The sequence below is a fragment of the Brugia malayi genome, assembly GCF_000002995.4.
Source record: "Brugia malayi strain FR3 genome assembly, contig: Bm_v4_Chr1_scaffold_001, whole genome shotgun sequence".
NCBI classification, from domain to species: domain Eukaryota; kingdom Metazoa; phylum Nematoda; class Chromadorea; order Rhabditida; family Onchocercidae; genus Brugia; species Brugia malayi.
In genome coordinates, this window is record NW_025062475.1 from 7,541,257 (window position 1) to 7,559,325 (window position 18,069).

The 18,069-nt window shown below is 33.6% G+C and overlaps 5 protein-coding genes across 11 annotated transcripts; 3 read left to right on the forward strand and 2 right to left on the reverse strand.

The window, feature by feature from the left end:
- Positions 1 to 603: 603 nt before the first annotated feature.
- Positions 604 to 1,792, reverse strand: Bm6434 (Uncharacterized protein; the record flags this gene model as incomplete). Of its 2 annotated transcripts, XM_001900302.1 has the most annotated exons (3): positions 604 to 654; positions 980 to 1,192; positions 1,571 to 1,792. In XM_001900302.1, 3 exons carry the CDS (start codon positions 1,790 to 1,792, stop codon positions 604 to 606), a joined length of 486 nt encoding a protein of 161 aa, XP_001900337.1. The 2 variants fall into 2 exon arrangements, with proteins under 2 accessions (XP_001900337.1, XP_042932894.1); XM_043076960.1 differs by lacking the exon at positions 1,571 to 1,792 and having other exon boundaries at positions 980 to 1,186.
- Positions 1,793 to 3,813: 2,021 nt separating this feature from the next.
- Positions 3,814 to 4,572, reverse strand: Bma-vha-1 (Uncharacterized protein; the record flags this gene model as incomplete). Of its 4 annotated transcripts, none has more annotated exons than XM_043076961.1 (2): positions 3,814 to 4,103; positions 4,293 to 4,572. In XM_043076961.1, the coding sequence occupies 2 exons, from the start codon at positions 4,570 to 4,572 to the stop codon at positions 3,814 to 3,816; spliced, it is 570 nt and encodes a 189-aa protein (XP_042932895.1). The 4 variants fall into 4 exon arrangements, with proteins under 4 accessions (XP_042932895.1, XP_001900336.1, XP_042932896.1 ...); XM_001900301.2 differs by having other exon boundaries at positions 4,293 to 4,503; XM_043076962.1 differs by having other exon boundaries at positions 4,293 to 4,455.
- Positions 4,573 to 5,913: 1,341 nt separating this feature from the next.
- Bm10688 (Uncharacterized protein) lies at positions 5,914 to 9,083 on the forward strand (the record flags this gene model as incomplete). 2 transcript variants are annotated; one of them, XM_001900300.2, is made up of 10 exons in its annotated part: positions 5,914 to 6,024; positions 6,306 to 6,487; positions 6,679 to 6,906; positions 7,034 to 7,195; positions 7,419 to 7,545; positions 7,629 to 7,825; positions 7,925 to 8,131; positions 8,404 to 8,563; positions 8,710 to 8,819; positions 8,906 to 9,083. In XM_001900300.2, 10 exons carry the CDS (start codon positions 5,914 to 5,916, stop codon positions 9,081 to 9,083), a joined length of 1,662 nt encoding a protein of 553 aa, XP_001900335.1. The 2 variants fall into 2 exon arrangements, with proteins under 2 accessions (XP_001900335.1, XP_042932898.1); XM_043076964.1 differs by having other exon boundaries at positions 6,321 to 6,487.
- A 2,501-nt stretch (positions 9,084 to 11,584) lies between these two features.
- On the forward strand, positions 11,585 to 12,618 carry Bma-sqv-3 (Uncharacterized protein; the record flags this gene model as incomplete). Its single annotated transcript, XM_001900299.2, has 4 exons — positions 11,585 to 11,767; positions 11,897 to 12,018; positions 12,104 to 12,232; positions 12,402 to 12,618. 4 exons carry the CDS (start codon positions 11,585 to 11,587, stop codon positions 12,616 to 12,618), a joined length of 651 nt encoding a protein of 216 aa, XP_001900334.2.
- Positions 12,619 to 13,929: 1,311 nt separating this feature from the next.
- Bma-mat-3 (Uncharacterized protein) lies at positions 13,930 to 18,065 on the forward strand (the record flags this gene model as incomplete). Of its 2 annotated transcripts, XM_001900298.1 has the most annotated exons (15): positions 13,930 to 14,024; positions 14,167 to 14,300; positions 14,631 to 14,740; positions 15,082 to 15,227; positions 15,363 to 15,495; positions 15,692 to 15,875; positions 15,957 to 16,054; positions 16,173 to 16,254; positions 16,412 to 16,576; positions 16,802 to 16,910; positions 17,105 to 17,242; positions 17,349 to 17,427; positions 17,488 to 17,604; positions 17,696 to 17,844; positions 17,954 to 18,065. In XM_001900298.1, 15 exons carry the CDS (start codon positions 13,930 to 13,932, stop codon positions 18,063 to 18,065), a joined length of 1,851 nt encoding a protein of 616 aa, XP_001900333.1. The 2 variants fall into 2 exon arrangements, with proteins under 2 accessions (XP_001900333.1, XP_042932899.1); XM_043076965.1 differs by lacking the exons at positions 13,930 to 14,024; positions 14,167 to 14,300; positions 14,631 to 14,740 and having other exon boundaries at positions 15,130 to 15,227.
- Between the last annotated feature and the right edge of the window lie 4 nt (positions 18,066 to 18,069).

Sequence of the window (18,069 nt, forward strand, 5' to 3'; positions counted from 1 at the left end):
TTACCAACGAATAAAGAATTTGACGTCAAAAATTTCAATTCAGAAAAATGCAGAACAAAGCAGACCTAGTCACAGTACAACATTAGAAAAATAATTCACGCTAATGGATGCAAAATTAAATTGTGGACTTCCAACATTTGAAAAGATATCGACAAATCAGTTATAGAGATGAGAACAGATCATAATATCATAATAATAGGAAGTGAAAATCCAGAGGAATCAAACGATCGAGAAATGATGTGGTAGTGAATAAATTTCATGGGAGTTAAAAAGACTACATACTGTCTGCACAGTGATAAGACTTGTGACTGCAAATTCTGAAGGCCTGTAAAATTCAAACTGCACTGGCAATATTATGAACTTAAAAATCTATGCTAAATATAAAACTAGTACTTCACCACACAAAATGGAAGAGTGAGAAAGTGGCAACACTTGCAATCCACATTAATTCATATTGTCTTATTTTTAACCAAGAATTTCATACTTTTTGTTTCAAAGCCAAACGGGTAATTGTAAATCTACAAAGAAGTATTCTTTTGAACAAAAGAAACGATACCGAAAGCGCTTTAGAGAGAAAAGCGAAAGTAAGACAACTACAATTTCTTACGATGCTCCCAACATTAGAGCCACAATCATGCCATATAAGCCCAGAACCTGAAATGATTAAAAGTTAGAAATCAAGGATATAAGTTTAACAATGAACTTAAAGTTTCAGATTAGAAAGAAGACCATCAAGTTGGTCTTGTGTCAATAACTCGTGCTTTCAGAAACAGACAAAATGAAAAAAGAAAAGACTTTCGTTATTCTACATCAAACCAAACTTAATATCTCAAATTGAACGGCAATTACTTAAAGATTTGCAAATTTTACAACAGTAAACTCAATTTATTTGAAATTTACTCATGAATAAATAACCATAACGAAAAAATATCTAGAAAAATTAGAGACAATCAATACTAACATCAGTAAAAATACCTACCTCGGAGAAGATCAGAATGAGGATCATGCCAACGAAAAGTCGTGGTTGTTGAGCAGTTCCTCTAACTCCTGCATCACCCACAATACCTATAGCATAACCAGCACCAAGGCCACATAGACCACATGTAAGACCAGCAGCTAAATGAGCGAATCCTTTATCTAAAGTATAACCATCTGAAGCTTTCGTCACTTTGCCTTTTAGTACCATTGCCACCTGCAACATGAATGAGATATATAACTGCTACATTCATTTTAATAACAACACTAATAATTTACTGAACTGAAAAAAGATTACATTTGTGCGCTCGTTTGATTATAATTTAAAATCCGTAAATTATGCAGCTAATTAAAACAATGATCTAAAATAATGAAGGATCAGAAGCAATTCTCTAGTAAGTGAAAGAAAACATCATTTTCCAAATCCCATTAAAACAAGCTCAAATACTGAAAATAATTCAAAACTGATATTTTTTACAAACTCTACTTTCCAAACCAAATGCTGTATGAGGACTGCAACTGTTAGATTTACATGGGAAAGAATATGAACAATTAAACATAACTTGTTTTAAACAAAAAACCAGAAAAAACTCACAACTAGACCGTAGATACCAATAATGCCAGCCATAATAACTGGAATCACGGATTTCATGATTAGTTCCGGACGCATTACACCCATACTGGAGATACCCACAGCTGACTTAGCCGTCCCATAGGCTGCGCCAAGTACGGTGAATATCTGCGCTGATGCAGCTCCCATATATCCAAAAAAGGGTGAATAAGCCGGACTTTCTGCTACTGCCAAATCATACGACATTTTTTAAGTTTCCTGTCTATTTAGTGAAGAAAATCTGAAATTAGAAACCCATTTTGCTAAGTTTTCCTTCGACTTTGTAAACTACAGCGCATAGTAAATCTGATCTTGCACTTTTGCCTACAATTGCATAAAAAAACAAAATGACGCTAATGAAATGCAAAACAAAGATAGGTATCTCCACAAATGCTTAAAAAGTGACACTTATGAGTCATTTAACATACCATTCAAAATGAGAACACAAAATAACATACTATTCACAAGGGAATAAAAGCAGATCATTTAGTATACAAAAACATTTAGTATACAACAATCTTTCGATTTTTCTTTTTCTTCCAAGCAAGAATTTGTTGCAGACAAAATCAAAGACAAGATAGAACATGAACAAATTAAAAAACGGGCAACTATTCCAACAGAATATTTCGAAAATAAATAATTGGCGAGTTCTCTTTCAAAGAAACACATTGGATTCCACTGAAAATTTTCCAAGTTGTCGAGTATCAAATAAAGCAAAAAAGATACTATCAACCAATATAGCCACTTCACAAGGATTATGAAGATTGCATTTCATATGAAGTCCCATCTCAACGACAATAGCAATTGAAGGGAAATGGGTTTTTTCCTAAAGTCAGTGCTCGAAGCCGTGAAATGTTTCTTTAGTATTAAAGAAATATGTCTCATGTCTCATGAAATATGTCCAGTTTCACCCAATAAAAAGAAAATATGGGAATAGCGGGAAATGAAATAAATTCACCTACAGCATAAATTGTCAGGAAGAAAATCTATTGTCTTCATTGGAAAGGATGACATAACATATCATCTTCATCTTAGGATTATACAGTGTTTCATTATTGCTCCCTGTCTATGAAAAATTGAGCTTCCTTATCAAACATCATTCAATCCAAAATTCCCTGAAATCACTCCCATGTTATTCTAGTCCAATATGCATACATTAGTGTTTTATGCAGTAGTTAACACAAGGGATTCTATGGTACCGCGAATAAATACACTGGATCGTTACAAGCGAAAAGTTTTGGAAAGCTGATGAGCAAAACCTCCATAAAACTGAGGTTAATCTTCAAACATAACCCAGCAATGTAAAACACACTAGAAAAATAATATAAATTCATCAGCTGTTGAATATGAACCTAGAATCCACCACAATCCTGAAACCTATCAGTATTATAAAACCATTATGATTCAGCGACCAAATTGGGATTATAACAAGTATACGAAATTAGTGTTCATATTACGCTCAAATCTGATTATTGAAGTATGATTCATTGTTTGTTTTCTAACTAAAGTCAATAATATCGAGAAGCCTGATGTAATCGAAGTACCGAAAAATAGTGACTGGCCTAACCATTATTTCACAGGAAGAGAAAAAATCTTTAACATCTAATCATATGCTGCCATAAGCAGTACTACCACATAAATTCTTGACCTAGACTAATTAGTTTCAAAACAATCTTAAATTTGAATCATATAACTGAAATATATAATTGAAAATGAAATTAGAAAAATAAGCTGAGAAAGCTTGACTTCTATAAACGATAACTGGAAACAGGAAAAGTATGATAGCAAAGCATCATAAATTTACTAAAGTGTAATGAATAAATCTATGTAGAAAGCGTAAGAAAGGTACAAATATGAAAAAATCTAAGATTATTCAACTATAATCTATGGAAATTCTTTGGACTGATACAGATAATAGGTGTTGAACTTCAAAAAGAATTTTTCAGCATTGTTAATTTTGTAATTCACTCATACAGAACTTTTTACATCAACAAGAAACCATTAAATTATGCTCGGAATACCACAATGAGAATCAAAGCCCTTCTGGTAACATTTTTCCATAACACCGCAAATCCTATTTTGTTCTTATTTCAAGGTTTGTCAAATAATTTCAAGTCTTATTCTGCATCATCTTCTAGCTTTTTGCTCTAAGTTTCAAATCAAAATGTAAAACAGAAGTTTATTTGTTTTTTCTTATGTCTAATATTTGTTCAACAAATGCATGTAAATTATGTTGCTCCCAAGACCAAAGCAATAATCATGCCATACAAACCGAGCACTTCAGCGAAGATAAGAATCAAGATCATTCCTATAAAAAAACGCGGCTGTTGCGATAATGCCCGAACACCAGCATCGCCAGCAATCCCAATTGCATAACCAGCGCCACAACCACACAAACCACATACCAGGCCTCCAGCAAACATACTGAATCCCTGATCAATTTTAAAGCCGTCAGCAGAAGATGTTACACGACCGGCATACACCACAGCAACCACCAATCCATAAATAGCAACAATACCTGAAAATGAATCTAATATCGAGGAGCAAACAATTTGTTCACCACATTCCTATGACTTCCTAGGACTATTCTTGCATAAACCAAAATATGAAAAAAAAAAATTTTTTTTGTTCACAAAGAATCATATTAGACGTCCTAACAGCAGTGAAAATTTTGAAAGGATACACATACGAAATCTGAAAAGCTCACCGGCCATTACAACAGGTATGATAGCTTTCATAACAAGATCAGGACGTGTAACAGCCATGGATGCAATACCCGTTCCTGATTTTGCTGTACCACAAGCTGAGCCAGCTGCAGTAAACATCATTGCAGCGGATACTCCAAGTGTACCAAAGAAGGGTCCGTACATCGCACTTTCCGGATCTGTTGTGGGCTCATATATTTCTCTAGCTGACATCCTGAGTTTCTGGAACAATTTTTTTTCCAACACAAAAAAACTTTTGCTCCAAACTTCTTTGTTTATCATCCCACCCCGAAAGCAATTCCTTCATTTATTCCTTCCTAGGAAAAATTTTAGGGAACACAGGAATGAGTGCAAGTATCGTGTTCTGAATAAGCAGAATTATTAATAAGTCAACAAAATGATTAACTTTCCAGTCCTCTTATTTCAGCAAAAGTCTTTGGTAAAAAGGGCACCATTCTACCAACCGCCGACATCTTGTCCTTTGAATGTTCTCCACATTCTTAACATATCTATGAGTAAAAAATACTTTGACGAGTGTGTACAGAAGCGAGAATTCAATAGTGGATAACCACTCACCCAGGCCTACACAATAAAGAAGGAAGGAGATATAGGTGGCATTTATTGCGTGAAGACGTCACGTGAAGCAATCTCCTTCCGCAAACAAAAGAAAAAACTATCCGAGAAATCTCAAGGCGAGATCTCGAGAAAAAAAGTGACACCAGCACGACCGCACAGCAGCACACACGCATGACAAATACGAGAAAGAAGCGCATGCAGAGAGACGACGAGCATCACAATGACCAAGAATCGAAGAGCATTACGGTAACGCCCATTTCTATAGCTGATTGGAATGGCTTATAAGCGGTGAGGTGCGTCGCGTTCCATTTTATTGTTTGGTGGGAACTGGGAAGGGCTAAAGCTGGGAATTTGACTTTACGTGTTTTGTGTGTGCTTCGTGTCCGATGTCAGCATTTGCCTTACTTTCATCATGGCAGCAAAAGGTAAGTGTAGCACCGCCACGTGGTCTCCACTGCAGCGGGTACAGACATGTTGTTTCTCATCGTCTGCTACTCTTGTTCTACCGTTTTCTGGATTTAGAAGCGGAAAAGGACGGGGATTCTTCGTATTCCTGAGAGAGAGAGAGAGAGAAGTGCTGCGAGTTAGATATGAAACATAGTTTAAAACGGAAAATAGTTTCTTGTTAAAGTTCGTAGCGGTAAGTATTAAGTTTTACTACGTCACACCTTGGTGTGAATCAAAAGCCCAATTAAGAAATTTGGAATCTAGTCCATCTAACTGTTTGTTAAAAGTACATTAGAAATGCGGCCTGAAAAAATAGCACGGGAAAGTGTATTTCGAAAGTGCTTTGCATGCGTTATTAGTCTCCAACATAGTATTGTTGTAAACCAAAAGTTTTCGGTGGTCATCTTCCGAAAAATTGAGTGCTTCAACCAATTATCCCGTTAACGTTTAGACGGATTCACAAAAAAGTGTTTGAAAAATTGGACGTCGAAGAAAAGTGAGAGTGTTAAGCCGGATTTCAGGTCATTATCCTGAATTATTTCGATAGGGTTCCAATGGATTGTTTTGGTCCATTCAAAAATTTCAATAAATAGCAGTAAAATGGTAATGAAAAAACGGAAGACGAAAATAACGCAAATGAGGCGACGAAGTAGTGCGCGAAAAATAGTGACAAGGAAACGCAGGCGAAAAAGAAGTATTGTGCATATCGAGGTCGTTCTCTTTTTTTAATAGTCCCAAAAGTTTAGAATGTGAGAGCCATTTTGTTAAACGTTTCACGATTTGGTAGTTGTTAGGAATGCCACTACTTTAAAGTATTTTTGGGATCTAAAATATAATTATAGATTTCAGTGGGTGCTTTCCATCTTGAGCTTAGCTCATCTTTGGAGCTGATTAGGATGTACATCGACATTTTTTTTATCAGTCAGCTCGGTTAAATGATAAGTTTCTTCAGATTGCATTTGTTAAAAAGTGTCAATTTATGTTGCTTTTAGAATGTTGAATTGCAGACCATACCTTCTACCTCCTCCTTGCAATCTTTAAATTCATTGCCAAAGGCGCAACTATCTATGCAGAATGGTAGTAATGGTGACGATTTCATTGGAGACAATTGTTTTCCTTTTTCTGATCTTCCTTTGAATGTCCAGAAGAAAATTTTGTCTTATTTGCCCTTAAAGTTAGTAGTTTCTTTTGCCAAGAATTATACCTTTTTTAAATTTTTTTAAATGTTCATTTCGATTTTGCTTTCCCCATTTCCAGTATATCATGTTTCTTCGCTGACTGTTATTTGCCAGAAAATTACTCAAGTTCTGATATATATTTGGGTACTGCTTTACAAATGTACTTTTACATCAATTCTAACCGTAGATGCCGTGTACGCTTGGAACGTGTATCGATGACGTGGAAAAGATTATTAAATATATCTTGGCAGAATATTACCTTCGCAGATATCCCATCGACTGTAACAAATTCATTTCAAATCCGGCCAATTGATGATCATCATGTTTGTGGTTTCTTACAGAAATGCGGGCGTTATTTACGTTACATTGATTTTTTTATTCCGCATGTGAATATTGGCAGACATGTATTGTTCAGGTAATTTGCACGCAGTAATATAGTAAAAGATCTAAAAGACTTTTTCTTAACTAAATATAATTCTTCGTTAGATTATAAAGATCAGAATTTTGTTCGCATATTTGTAATCTCAGGCTTTTATTTGTAGTATCTGTCAGAGATGTGTAAACTTGCGTGAATTACGTCTAATAACAGATGTAAGTGGTTGTGCAATGACAAATCTGCTCAAAGAGTATAGCCATCAGTTGGCCCAACTCCAGGCTCTCAGTATTAGTTATCAGGCTCAAGATGAACTCTATAATGGGATGCGGTAAGCAATTTTGAAATTTGTTTTGTTAACAAAGGCTACTGTTTTTTCGTATAAAAGTAATGAAATTAGTCAGAATGACTCACTGTTATCACTGTTACCGAAATCGTTGACTTTAACATATCTTCAAGGAAGTAATTAACTTGATAAATAACTTCATTCTGTTTTGTCTTAATTTATTCGTAACTTACACGTATAATTTTTTTGTAACATACACGATTTTCAGTGCTGTGGCTCGTTCGATGACAGAATTACGTTCTTTTCGTTTGGATTGTTATACAATGCCTGCAAATGTATCCGCTTTGTTTCCCAATAGTCCTCATATGAAGATCTATTCGATTTTATTGAAACAGGTGGAAATATAACTGACATCAGTTAAATTTGGTTTACATTCTTTTATTTTGTTCGGGATCTTAAATTAGATGTAATCTTTCAGCCAGCTAATGTTGGTATCAGCAGTAGCTCGTTGACTGCAGGATCTACTATGCAGTATGAATGTAAATATGTTCGTCCAGAATTTGTAATTGATTTCTTTGCTTACTTGGGGGATGTGTATCTCGAGCTTGAACAACTTGATATCTCATTTGATACCAATTACCCGGTAAATGAAGAGAAAATATTTCACAATTTGCGGTTAGTGCTCACTGTTATTCTGTGAGATTTCAAATTTATATTTAATTAAAATTCAGGATCTAGACCAAGTATTTTACCCACTTGAGATGACTTTTTCAGTATGATCGGAACAACGCGTGCTTTGAAACGTTTGAACTTACGGATTGCTGCGTTGTTGGATAATAGTACGGAATGGTTTGGAACACGAGCATTACAAGCGCTGGCCTATTTTCCGACACTTACGCACTTATCGCTATGGACATGTGCTCTACCATTTGATTTGCCTTATATTCTGGCGAAATCACCACTAGCGAATAACTTGACCATGTACGCTTGTTTATTGTTGTGTAATGTCACTTGTTCACTGCAGTGATGTAATACTGCAGTGTTCATTTTTACCTGTGATGTATTTCTTTACTATAAATAACACAGTCATTCTTCAGATACACGTGTATAACTACTCTTATTTTAGGATCGTAAGAAATATTTGGTAAATAATACATTTACTTTAATCAATGATTTTACGGAAGCTTTGTTGTATTAAGCCTTAACATTATTACTATTACTGAGGAATTTTTTTATGAATGATCAGTATTCAGGCTTCGATTAGCTATCGTGCGCAATCTGTCGAATAATATGTTATGCGCCATATTTCGTGCATTACCATCGCTCACTTCATTTACTTTAATATACAGTGTTGATGGACGTTTCATATGCCCAGCTTGCATTGATGTATTGACTTTCGTGCAGTTATTTGAGGTATTGTGTAAATTTCTTTTTCAAATTTCTATTCAGATTTTACAAAACGATTGGAATATTAATTATCTTAAAACTTGTTTTAGTTGCATATAAACATGTCATTGTAACAATAACACCGCTACATATGCTGTAATCTTGTTTTTTAGTGTTGTCCTAGGATAAGCGAGCTGGAGCTGCATGATTGTGTGACAGTGGATGCTACACGCTTGGCCATAGCTGCTCACTCGCATTTTCATAGTTCAAGCACTTCTTTAGGGTATCTTTCTCCATCCTTGTCTTTGCCAAAGTTTATTAATCTATTTTTAAAAAAACAGAGATGTTCAAATATTTTACTGCTTTTAGAAATGGTCGTTTGAAAATAGTGATCAAAACAAAAGAACGTAAACGACGGCGTGACTCACTAAATAGGCTATTGCGCTGCTGTACAGAGATTGAAAGCACACAAAATACAACGATTATTAATATCTACAAAACATGCTGCCATTCAAAAAAGGCACCAACTATTTCTGGACATCGATAATTTATAATCTTAAGGTGTTTTGTACCGGTGCACTGCGTTTTGACTATTTAGAGTTGTGTTCAGTAGTGGTGGTTGGTATCTTTTTTATTCTTGAGACATGTTCGAATTGTTGTTTTTTGTTAAGTTGCCTAAAACTTTTTGGTGCATGCATACAAAGCTCATCAACTGCCACTCTGTGATTTTAGATGTGATTATTGTCTTTTGAATTGTTTGTGCGTCTTTCCTTTCGAATTTTTTTATCTTAATTTTTTGTATAGATAGCTTTGAAATAGCACATATTTATTGACCTTTTTTACATTTACCAACCCTTTTTGCCTCATTCGTAGAAGAGATTTCTGCAGCAAACAGTCCTAATGGTTCTGTTCATCATATCGAAACGGTTTTGATATCCCTCCCAAAAATTTGATGTTTTGGGTTGAAAGGCTGATATGCTTTTAGGAACTTTTTTGTTTTGATGACTATTCACTGTTTTTATTCTACTGCCCTATTCATGATTTTTTTGTTCTCGATATCCATTCCAAATTTTTCAATTCCAAAAAATGTTGAGATCTTGATTTGTATTGGAAAACTAAGGTTAAAACCTATTGCTGTGCTGTGACGGAAGTATCTTTTATTATAGTATGGTATGTATCTTCTTACCTCTTACAGCATGTTAATAGTATTTTATGTTTTTTTGACGTTACTTATTGAAGAGAAATATTTCGTTGTGGAAAAAAAAAGCTACTCACGTTTATTTAAATTTTTAAATTCCAATATTTTCTTTTTTTCAAGTTTAAAATTGAAATATGAGGCTAGGGCATATTTGTTTTTGTCAACATTTGGTTCTGTAAAGTATTTACATTTACCGGGTTTTCCCTCATATACTTCTGTGCCACTTGCTGCGTGTTATTTTCTCTTATTACTGGCTTCCTTTTTTTTATCAAATTGTTTTCTTAAATCTTTTAGAGTAAGTTTTAGGCATTTCCTTAATTCACAGTTTTGGAGACATTTAATTTTAAAATAGATTTAAAGCGAGCGCGAAAATACTTTATATTCTCGATTATTTTTTTTTTTTTTCTTTTTGGAGAGTGATTCACTGCATGGTACTCTTCAGCATCTCAAGTATACGATATCCGCAAATCGTTTCACGCTTGTTGAACATTCTGTTATTAATTGTAGATGGTGGAATTTCAATTGGAGTTTTTAAACTGGTAATCTGTGCTAGGTGAAATTTTGTGTGCTGGTATTTATTCCTGTGAAACTTTCGGTTTTTTTTTTTTTGTTTCATTCTTTTAGTAATAATATTTTGTGCTGGGTTTAATGGTAAAAGTTGTTTTTCTTATTACACTTTATTGTACTTGTTAATTGTTGTCTTAATACATCAAAGAGTTTGTTTGCTTTCTCCGAATGAAATTGGATTTTTGTTTCGATAAAAGAAGGGAATTGAAGATCGGAAATACTTGAAATGTAGTAGAGATTATTTGAGTTTAATTAGGTTAAAAAATTTTTTGCTTACGATAAATAGTTTGCTGTTGTATAACTGACTGATTGGTTTTAAAGCATAATATAGTTTGGAGATAGGTTTGAAGTCATACTCGTTTATGCTTGGGATTCAAGCTATTGCAAGGATATAGATGTGTTGGGATTTCTACGTTATTCAAGGTCTGTTTAAAATGCAGATGCAGTGAATACTGCCGGTGTTCAATTAGTGCTGGGAATGGGTATTATGAGTGAAGATATATTAATATTCAAGTGACCATTGGATTTTCGTTATTCTGGTATCATATTATATTACTTTATTTTTGCAAGGATAAGTGTGTGCATTATGGAAATTGTTCCAACTTCGGTATTTAATTTGGAGAACTTTTCAAGTTCTTTATAGATGGCATCGAAGTGTGCTTCACTATCATTTGAGGTAGGATGTTAAAAAATGGTCAAGAGCAATATGGATGCAAACTTCAATGACGACGATTAAATTCATATATTGTGAGCATTTTGATATCTTATTTTTCAGGGTGTCTACTTACTGTTGTGGAGTATTTTGGTAATGATTGTAGTTTTAAATGCATGTTCGATATTTAAAGAGAAGAATATTCAATGGTTAGTTTTCCTTACGAAGGTAAATGTTAAATGTTTAGTTGTACTTAAGAAGGGTTATGAATTGCTGGTACAGTTTTCATGGTCGTTTGTATTGAATCTTGATTCAATTACCTGTTATTTGTTTTTAAGTTGTGTGGAAAGGGGGATCTGTGAAGAAGCCTTTGACTTGGGTCTGTATCATCTGTGTGGCACTTTTTGTGATGTTCATAATCAAAAGTTGGAAGAATTACGTTGATTCAGATTATCAGCTTTTCCACTGGTAAGTTTTATTGTATTGCACTAGTATAAATTGATTATGGCATAAATCACTTCGTTATGGAATCAGTGAGCTCAGAAATCAAGGTTTAGTATATGGCTTAGTATTGAATAATTTTTTTGGTCTATTCAGGCATGCATCACTTACAACTATTATTCCAACTCACATGTTATGCGTGTTGGTGCCATATCGTGACCGTGAGGCGGAACTACGAATATTCGTCTCTTATATAGCAGATTTTCTCAATAAACAAAATGTTCTTCATAAGATAATTGTTTTAAACCAGACGGATGCATTAAGGTTTAATCGAGCATCGCTGATTAATGTTGGGTGGTATGAAGCAGATCGAGTAAATTATACATTATTCCTACTCTTTTTAATATTTCGTATCTTGACAGAAAACATGGACGTTTTATTTAACAGAATACAAGTAAGGGCTATTTCTAAGTTCCAGGTTTCAGGGCTTTCTTTATTTTAGGTAGGATGTGATTACTTGGCTATGCATGATGTCGATCTTTTACCTTTAAATCCACAATTAGATTATTCATATCCAGGAAAAGGTATCATTCGACATATATCTTCCCCAGAATATCATCCAAAGTAATATCTTATACATTTTTTTCTTTGACAAAGGAATATGCCTTAGGTCTTTCCACTTTTTATTTCATTATTCTTTCATTCACAGGTATAATTACACGAAATTTGTTGGTGGTATTTTACTTTTGACAATGTCTGATTATAAGGTAGTGAATGGCATGTCAAATAAGTACTGGGGATGGGGTCTTGAAGACGACGAATTTTATCTTCGTTTAAGGTATGTTTAATGTGTGCATTTGGTAATGAGTTTAATTATAAAGAAAATAGCAGGGCAAGTGTTATAAAAAAAAAGGAAGAGCAGTATCGAATAGAATATTTTTGATGGAAGATGGCAATCTGAATTTTTGAAAAAATGTTTGAATTTCTTGAATAAAGACAGCTTTAAGAGATGCAAATTTGCTGTCATCTATGCAAAGACCGATGAATTTAACTACAAACCGTTCCAATACTTTTCGTCACATACACGATCCAAAAATGCGAAAGAGAGATTTCAAAAAATACGGGAATCAAAAGCAGATAAGCTTTAACTACATTATTCTAAGAATCCTCGAGAGGATTACTCTCTGTCTCTTTGTTGTTTTTTTGTTACCAAATGCAATTTAAGTAAATAGCTACAGGTTTTTAGATGGCTCACAAAAGAGACCGAACTAGCGGTTTGAATTCCGTAAAATATCATATTGTTGGACGAAATTTGCTCAATTTTCGAAAAAAACTGGTGGTTTCTGTGCTCAATATTGAATTGGAATGTGACTTGAAATGGACTAACTATTGCAGACCATAACAGAGTGTTCTTAAATTGTTTCTTCCCTTTAATATCATTTTACCTTTAGATTCTTATGAATTTTTTTTCTAAAGATTTTCACTTGCGATTTCTGTACAATTTGAATATACTGATAATTCTATTACAAAATGCTAATTGGAAATTTGTCTTTTTTCGCTAATTTTCATTCATTATTGTATTCAGCTATTCTTCCATTGCGAAAACTATTGGAAAGTGAAAATAGGCAGTTTGCAATTTTGGTTTAGATAGAATAGCTTTAGAAATTTTACTATCATGAATTGTGAGATGTTAAGTAATCCAAATGGGTTGTAGTGATCTGATGTAGAATACGTTTTTAAAAATTTGAGACTACTAGGCATATTTTTTAAGGCAATGCTCAGTGTAAAAATTAATTTCATTTTATGAAGTTTCTTCGAATATTGAATCTATCATGTAATATCCTAAGACAGTCTAGAAGTTTGGCGAGGAAAGACAGTTCTTTTGTAATTTTTGTCCAAATTTGATTAAGTTATGCTTTTACCTGTTTTTAAAATTTGTTCTGAATTGCTTGGTGGTTTTTCTATGATGTGAAAAACTAAAATTTATTTTAAACTGACTTCTTGAAAATTATTATATAGGTCGTATTGCAGGAAAATTCACAACAATAAAACTGGCAGTTTCATAGAGAGATTGTCTGTTGTTGTACACATTGCATCACTTAAGTATAATTCCTTCATTATCTTTCAAAAAGTATTTAGGTCCGTTTTATTGTAAAATTCCTTATTTATGCCCGTTTCGCAGTAGCAAATTTATTTCCTTTTTTAACTATCTTTTCGATATTACGAATGTATTGCTTTGTTAAATTATAAATTTTGACTGTTTTGAACTAAACCTTCTGTTATTTTTTGTTGGATTTTATTCGCAGAGTTATATCGTAAGTTTTTAATACAAGAAATGATATCTTTACTTTGATTTTTTTAATATTTTTGATGTGGAACAGAATATTCTCCCATTTAGATTTACGATTTCTGTGATGATACTGGAGATACATGTTCATATTGGTTGTATTTGGGGCAGCTGCGGTCTGATGTGTTGAAATTTTCTTAAAGTTGTTTTGGATGAATTTTACTTCTGATTCCATTTGTTTTACAGTTATGAGTTTGGGAGTTGATGGTGTTGCCGTTTTAGCCGATCTTCATTGGCTTCTTAAAGAGTCCGAAATGAGATGTTTGGTAGATGCGGAGCAGTGGTGTGTTTGAATTTTCTGTTTTTAAGTGTAGTATTCAACATCTGTAACTTCTGTAATTTTACCAGTTTTACTTCCTGTCCTGTCAGTTTGTGAAGAGCAAACAAAATATCAAGAAGCAGGCAGCAGAATTTAATGGTTTCAGGGTTAGCGAAATGCTATTTTATGCTAATGAGGACTGGCACAATTTCTATGCGAACCATAAGTCGGCACAACCAGAAACAGCAGAAATGGATTACAACACAATCGAGCCACATGTGGCTAAAGTTGCTGCTTTTGGTTCGTTTTTGTGATATAGAGGAATCCAAATAATATGATGAAAATCCAAATAAGAAGTTTTGCATAAAATATGTTCAACAGTAGTGGCGCAGAAGATCATTCCCCTTAAAGGAATCTTTGATGTTAGCTCCCTAGATATAAATTTTAGTCCATGTTTCAGCTATTTTCTCAATGAATGTTTCTCCAAGTTTTATGCGATCTCCAATCTGCTTTAAATTAGAAAACGATTTAGTTAAAAAATTAACCTAGTAACTATTAGTTTTACTCAAAAAACACTTAGTCCAGCTGTAAACCCATTAATAATTCTCAAAATCACTAAACTTTTTATAGGTAGAGCTTTAATTAAAAAACGTGAATTTTATCGAGCTGCTTATTTCTTGAAACAGATAAAAGATGAGTCATCATATGATCGTTTCATGTATTATTGGGCAAGATATTTGGTTAGCGATTTGCTATCTCGTTTTTTAACTTATAAATGCCTTTTGATTAAAAATTCACATATTTATTACGATAGGGTTTTTGGTACATCGGAAAATGTGGAAAAATACAGTTCGGAAATAGTAGTTTCTGAAGGTATTTTGCATGTTACATTTCATTATTCAAAAATGGCCTTCTCTGTTGTTGATAACTACTCTTAGCTAGACATTTGTAAAAGTAAATGCTTCATTTTGTTTCACTCTTTGTTATTGATTAAAATGAAAATGTTTGGCATTTCTGTAGCACTTATTTTCACACTGCTTATATTTGTTAGCATTACTAAATTATGCTTATACAAAAACAGGCATATGAATATAATCGACTTGAAACTGAGGCAGATTCAATTAGTCGAATGGAGTATGATGATTCTGAACTCAAGGAACTTCATAATGAACTTTGCTTGCTTGGTAGTGATCATCCGGAATATTTCGATGCGTTTCTTCTGTATATGTTAGTGCACTTTCTCATAACGAAATTGTGATATTAACGTAGTCATTTTAAGACAGTTCTGACCTTCATATTAATCGAATAAAAACTAGTATTTGTGATAATTCAAGCATCCGAAATAAGAGACAACGTTTATAGTCTTGCAAAGGTGCGTTGCAGTCTGAAATTGAAGGTAGGAGCAAAGGAAGCATTTCTTGAGTCTATATCGTTGAATCGAGCTATGTGGCCTTCGTGGGAGGAGTTGATTATGCTCGTAGATTCCGTGGATGAGGTAAGGTGAATTCCGGCAAAGTAATGTGTTTTACTCAAGCAATTTTCATTGACAGTATATGTTAGGATTTTAATTATTTTTTCCTTGAACTAACAGTTAGTTCGAAACTTTAGTTTTCATACTTGTATTTGATTTAGAACAAGTTGTTTATTCTTATTTTAAAATATATTTATATATTTAATCAGTACTGTTGCAGGCTGAAATAGAAGCGTACTCTGCTGGTGGACACTGGATGTATCAGTTTTTCAGAGCTGCTGTGCTTTCCCGATTTCAGTTGCATAAAAATGCGTTGGAACAGTATGAAAAGTTGAGCGAATGCGGTTTCCCAAATATGCCTTACATTATGAACCAAGCTGCTGCTTCGTTAAATAATATGCAAGGTCATCAACTTGTCTATTTCCTTAAAAAATGTTATTAAATAGTTTTATTATTTGTAATATTTTTTGTAATTTTTAATTCAGAACATGATATGGCGTTGGAATTTTTCAAAAAAGTGCGTAAACTTGATCCCTATCGCGTGGAACAGATGCATCTATTTTCTGACTCTCTGTATGTTCGAGTAAGTCGGTCTTTGATTCAAATTAATTCTTAAAATTTATAAGTAGAAAAAAATATTTCGAAGTTCAGCTTTGAGTTGTTTATCAGTGTTCTAGCTTCTAGCTTTTCAATTCTTTCAGAGCGCTCGTTCAGATTTGGCAGACCTTGCCCATACTTTTTTTAAAACACATAAATTCTGCTGGGAAACGTGTTGTATAATAGGTAAGTCTTCCATTACTGTAAAACATAATGAAGTAAAATTTTAATATAAAGATTTGATATAAGGTTTTGTTCAAAATAATTGAAATCAGTCCTTTACTAGACCAATATTCCTTTTAATATTTAAGAACATCTTATTATTTAGGAAACTGATTTTCAGCCAATTACTATAGTTTGAGAGGTGAGCATGAGAAAGCAGTTGTTTTCCTGCAGCGCTCACTCAAACTCAACCCTAACAATGCAGCAGCTTGGACATTAATCGGTCATGAGTTCATGGAGCAAAAAAATAATCCAGCTGCATGCCTTGCATATCGGAAAGCAATCGGTATCTTTGCTATATATATATTGCATTTCACATACTGGAATTTGTTGAAATTTGAAGTTATACTGAATTCTGAAACACAGACCACTGGAACACATTCGCTTCTACTTGCTGCTATACAGCAAGAATTAATAGTAAAAATGTAATCTGCTTTAATAGGATGTGAAAATATATATGTTGCAATAGTAGCTAATTTGAATGATGTCGTTTACATTAAGATAAGTTTAGAAGCTGATTCACATGATTATCGTGGTTGGTATGGTTTGGGTCAGCTTTACGATATACTAAAAATGCCTTCATATTCACTTTATTACTACCAACAAGCTCACAAATGCAAGTAAGAATAACTTCATAACGTTACTAACAAATCAAGATATAATTGTTGAAGATAAAATTTGTTTCAAAATTTTTGTGCTTTTGAGATTGTTAGTATAGTGAATTTTTTTTGAATAGTAGAGGTTGAGCCAAGCACGTAAAACTTGAGAATGTTCAGTTTCTATGATCTATGAATTTCAATATACTACTTTACAGACCGGATGACTCGCGTATGTTAGTTGCACTGGGTGAAGTTTATATTCGACTTAATCAAATTCCTGATGCTCAGAAATGTTTCCTGAAAGCATATAAGGTTGGAGATGTCGAGGGAACTGCGCTTATGCTGCTTGGAAAGTGATAAATATTTATCTTTTTTTTGTGTTTTTTTTTTTTGTATTTTCAGCCATTATTTATACTTAAATGTGTGGTATGACTTTAGTTCATTTCATTTCTGCTTTAGACTTTATGCAAAATGTAACGACAATGACCAGGCCGCATTAATCTACGAAAAATATTTGGATGTTTATGGCGAAGAATTCGTAAGTTTCACAGTGTTCGTGCTAAAAAACATTTCATTCAGCGCATAAAATTTATTTTAGATGGACGATTTAAATAATATCGCAACATGTTGTTCTTTTCTTGCCAAATATTATCTGAAGAAGGGCGATCTGGATACAGCTACTCCGTTTGCACAACGTTGCTTAGAATATGACACCGTATGTTTGCTTTACATAGAATATGCCTAGTTGGAGATTTGGAAACAATATTCATGTCAGTTTATTGTTACAATTAATCATTCATTTCTAGACAAAGGAAGAAGGACGAAATACATTGCGCCAAATAAGTCAACTTCATCATCGGCACAGCGTATTGCCTGAAACGCTTGTAGCTGCATCGAATGCAACATCGATAGTAACCATGCATCCTGGGAATGTTTTACCTCCGGGGAGTTCAACGTACGATGTTTTACCGAATTAATAGCTGGATTTGTAACGAGTAGACAGTGAAAGTTTCCATTTTGATCATTTAGAACAGACTTTCATAATACATTACTGTTTGTTATAGTCCCCTTCATAGTTTTCGGACACCAACGATCGAAGAAGGCGAAGCTGAAATGGTAATCTCATCCGATGCATCCGATGTTTCCGACGAATCATCTTTGAATGCTTCATATTAAAACT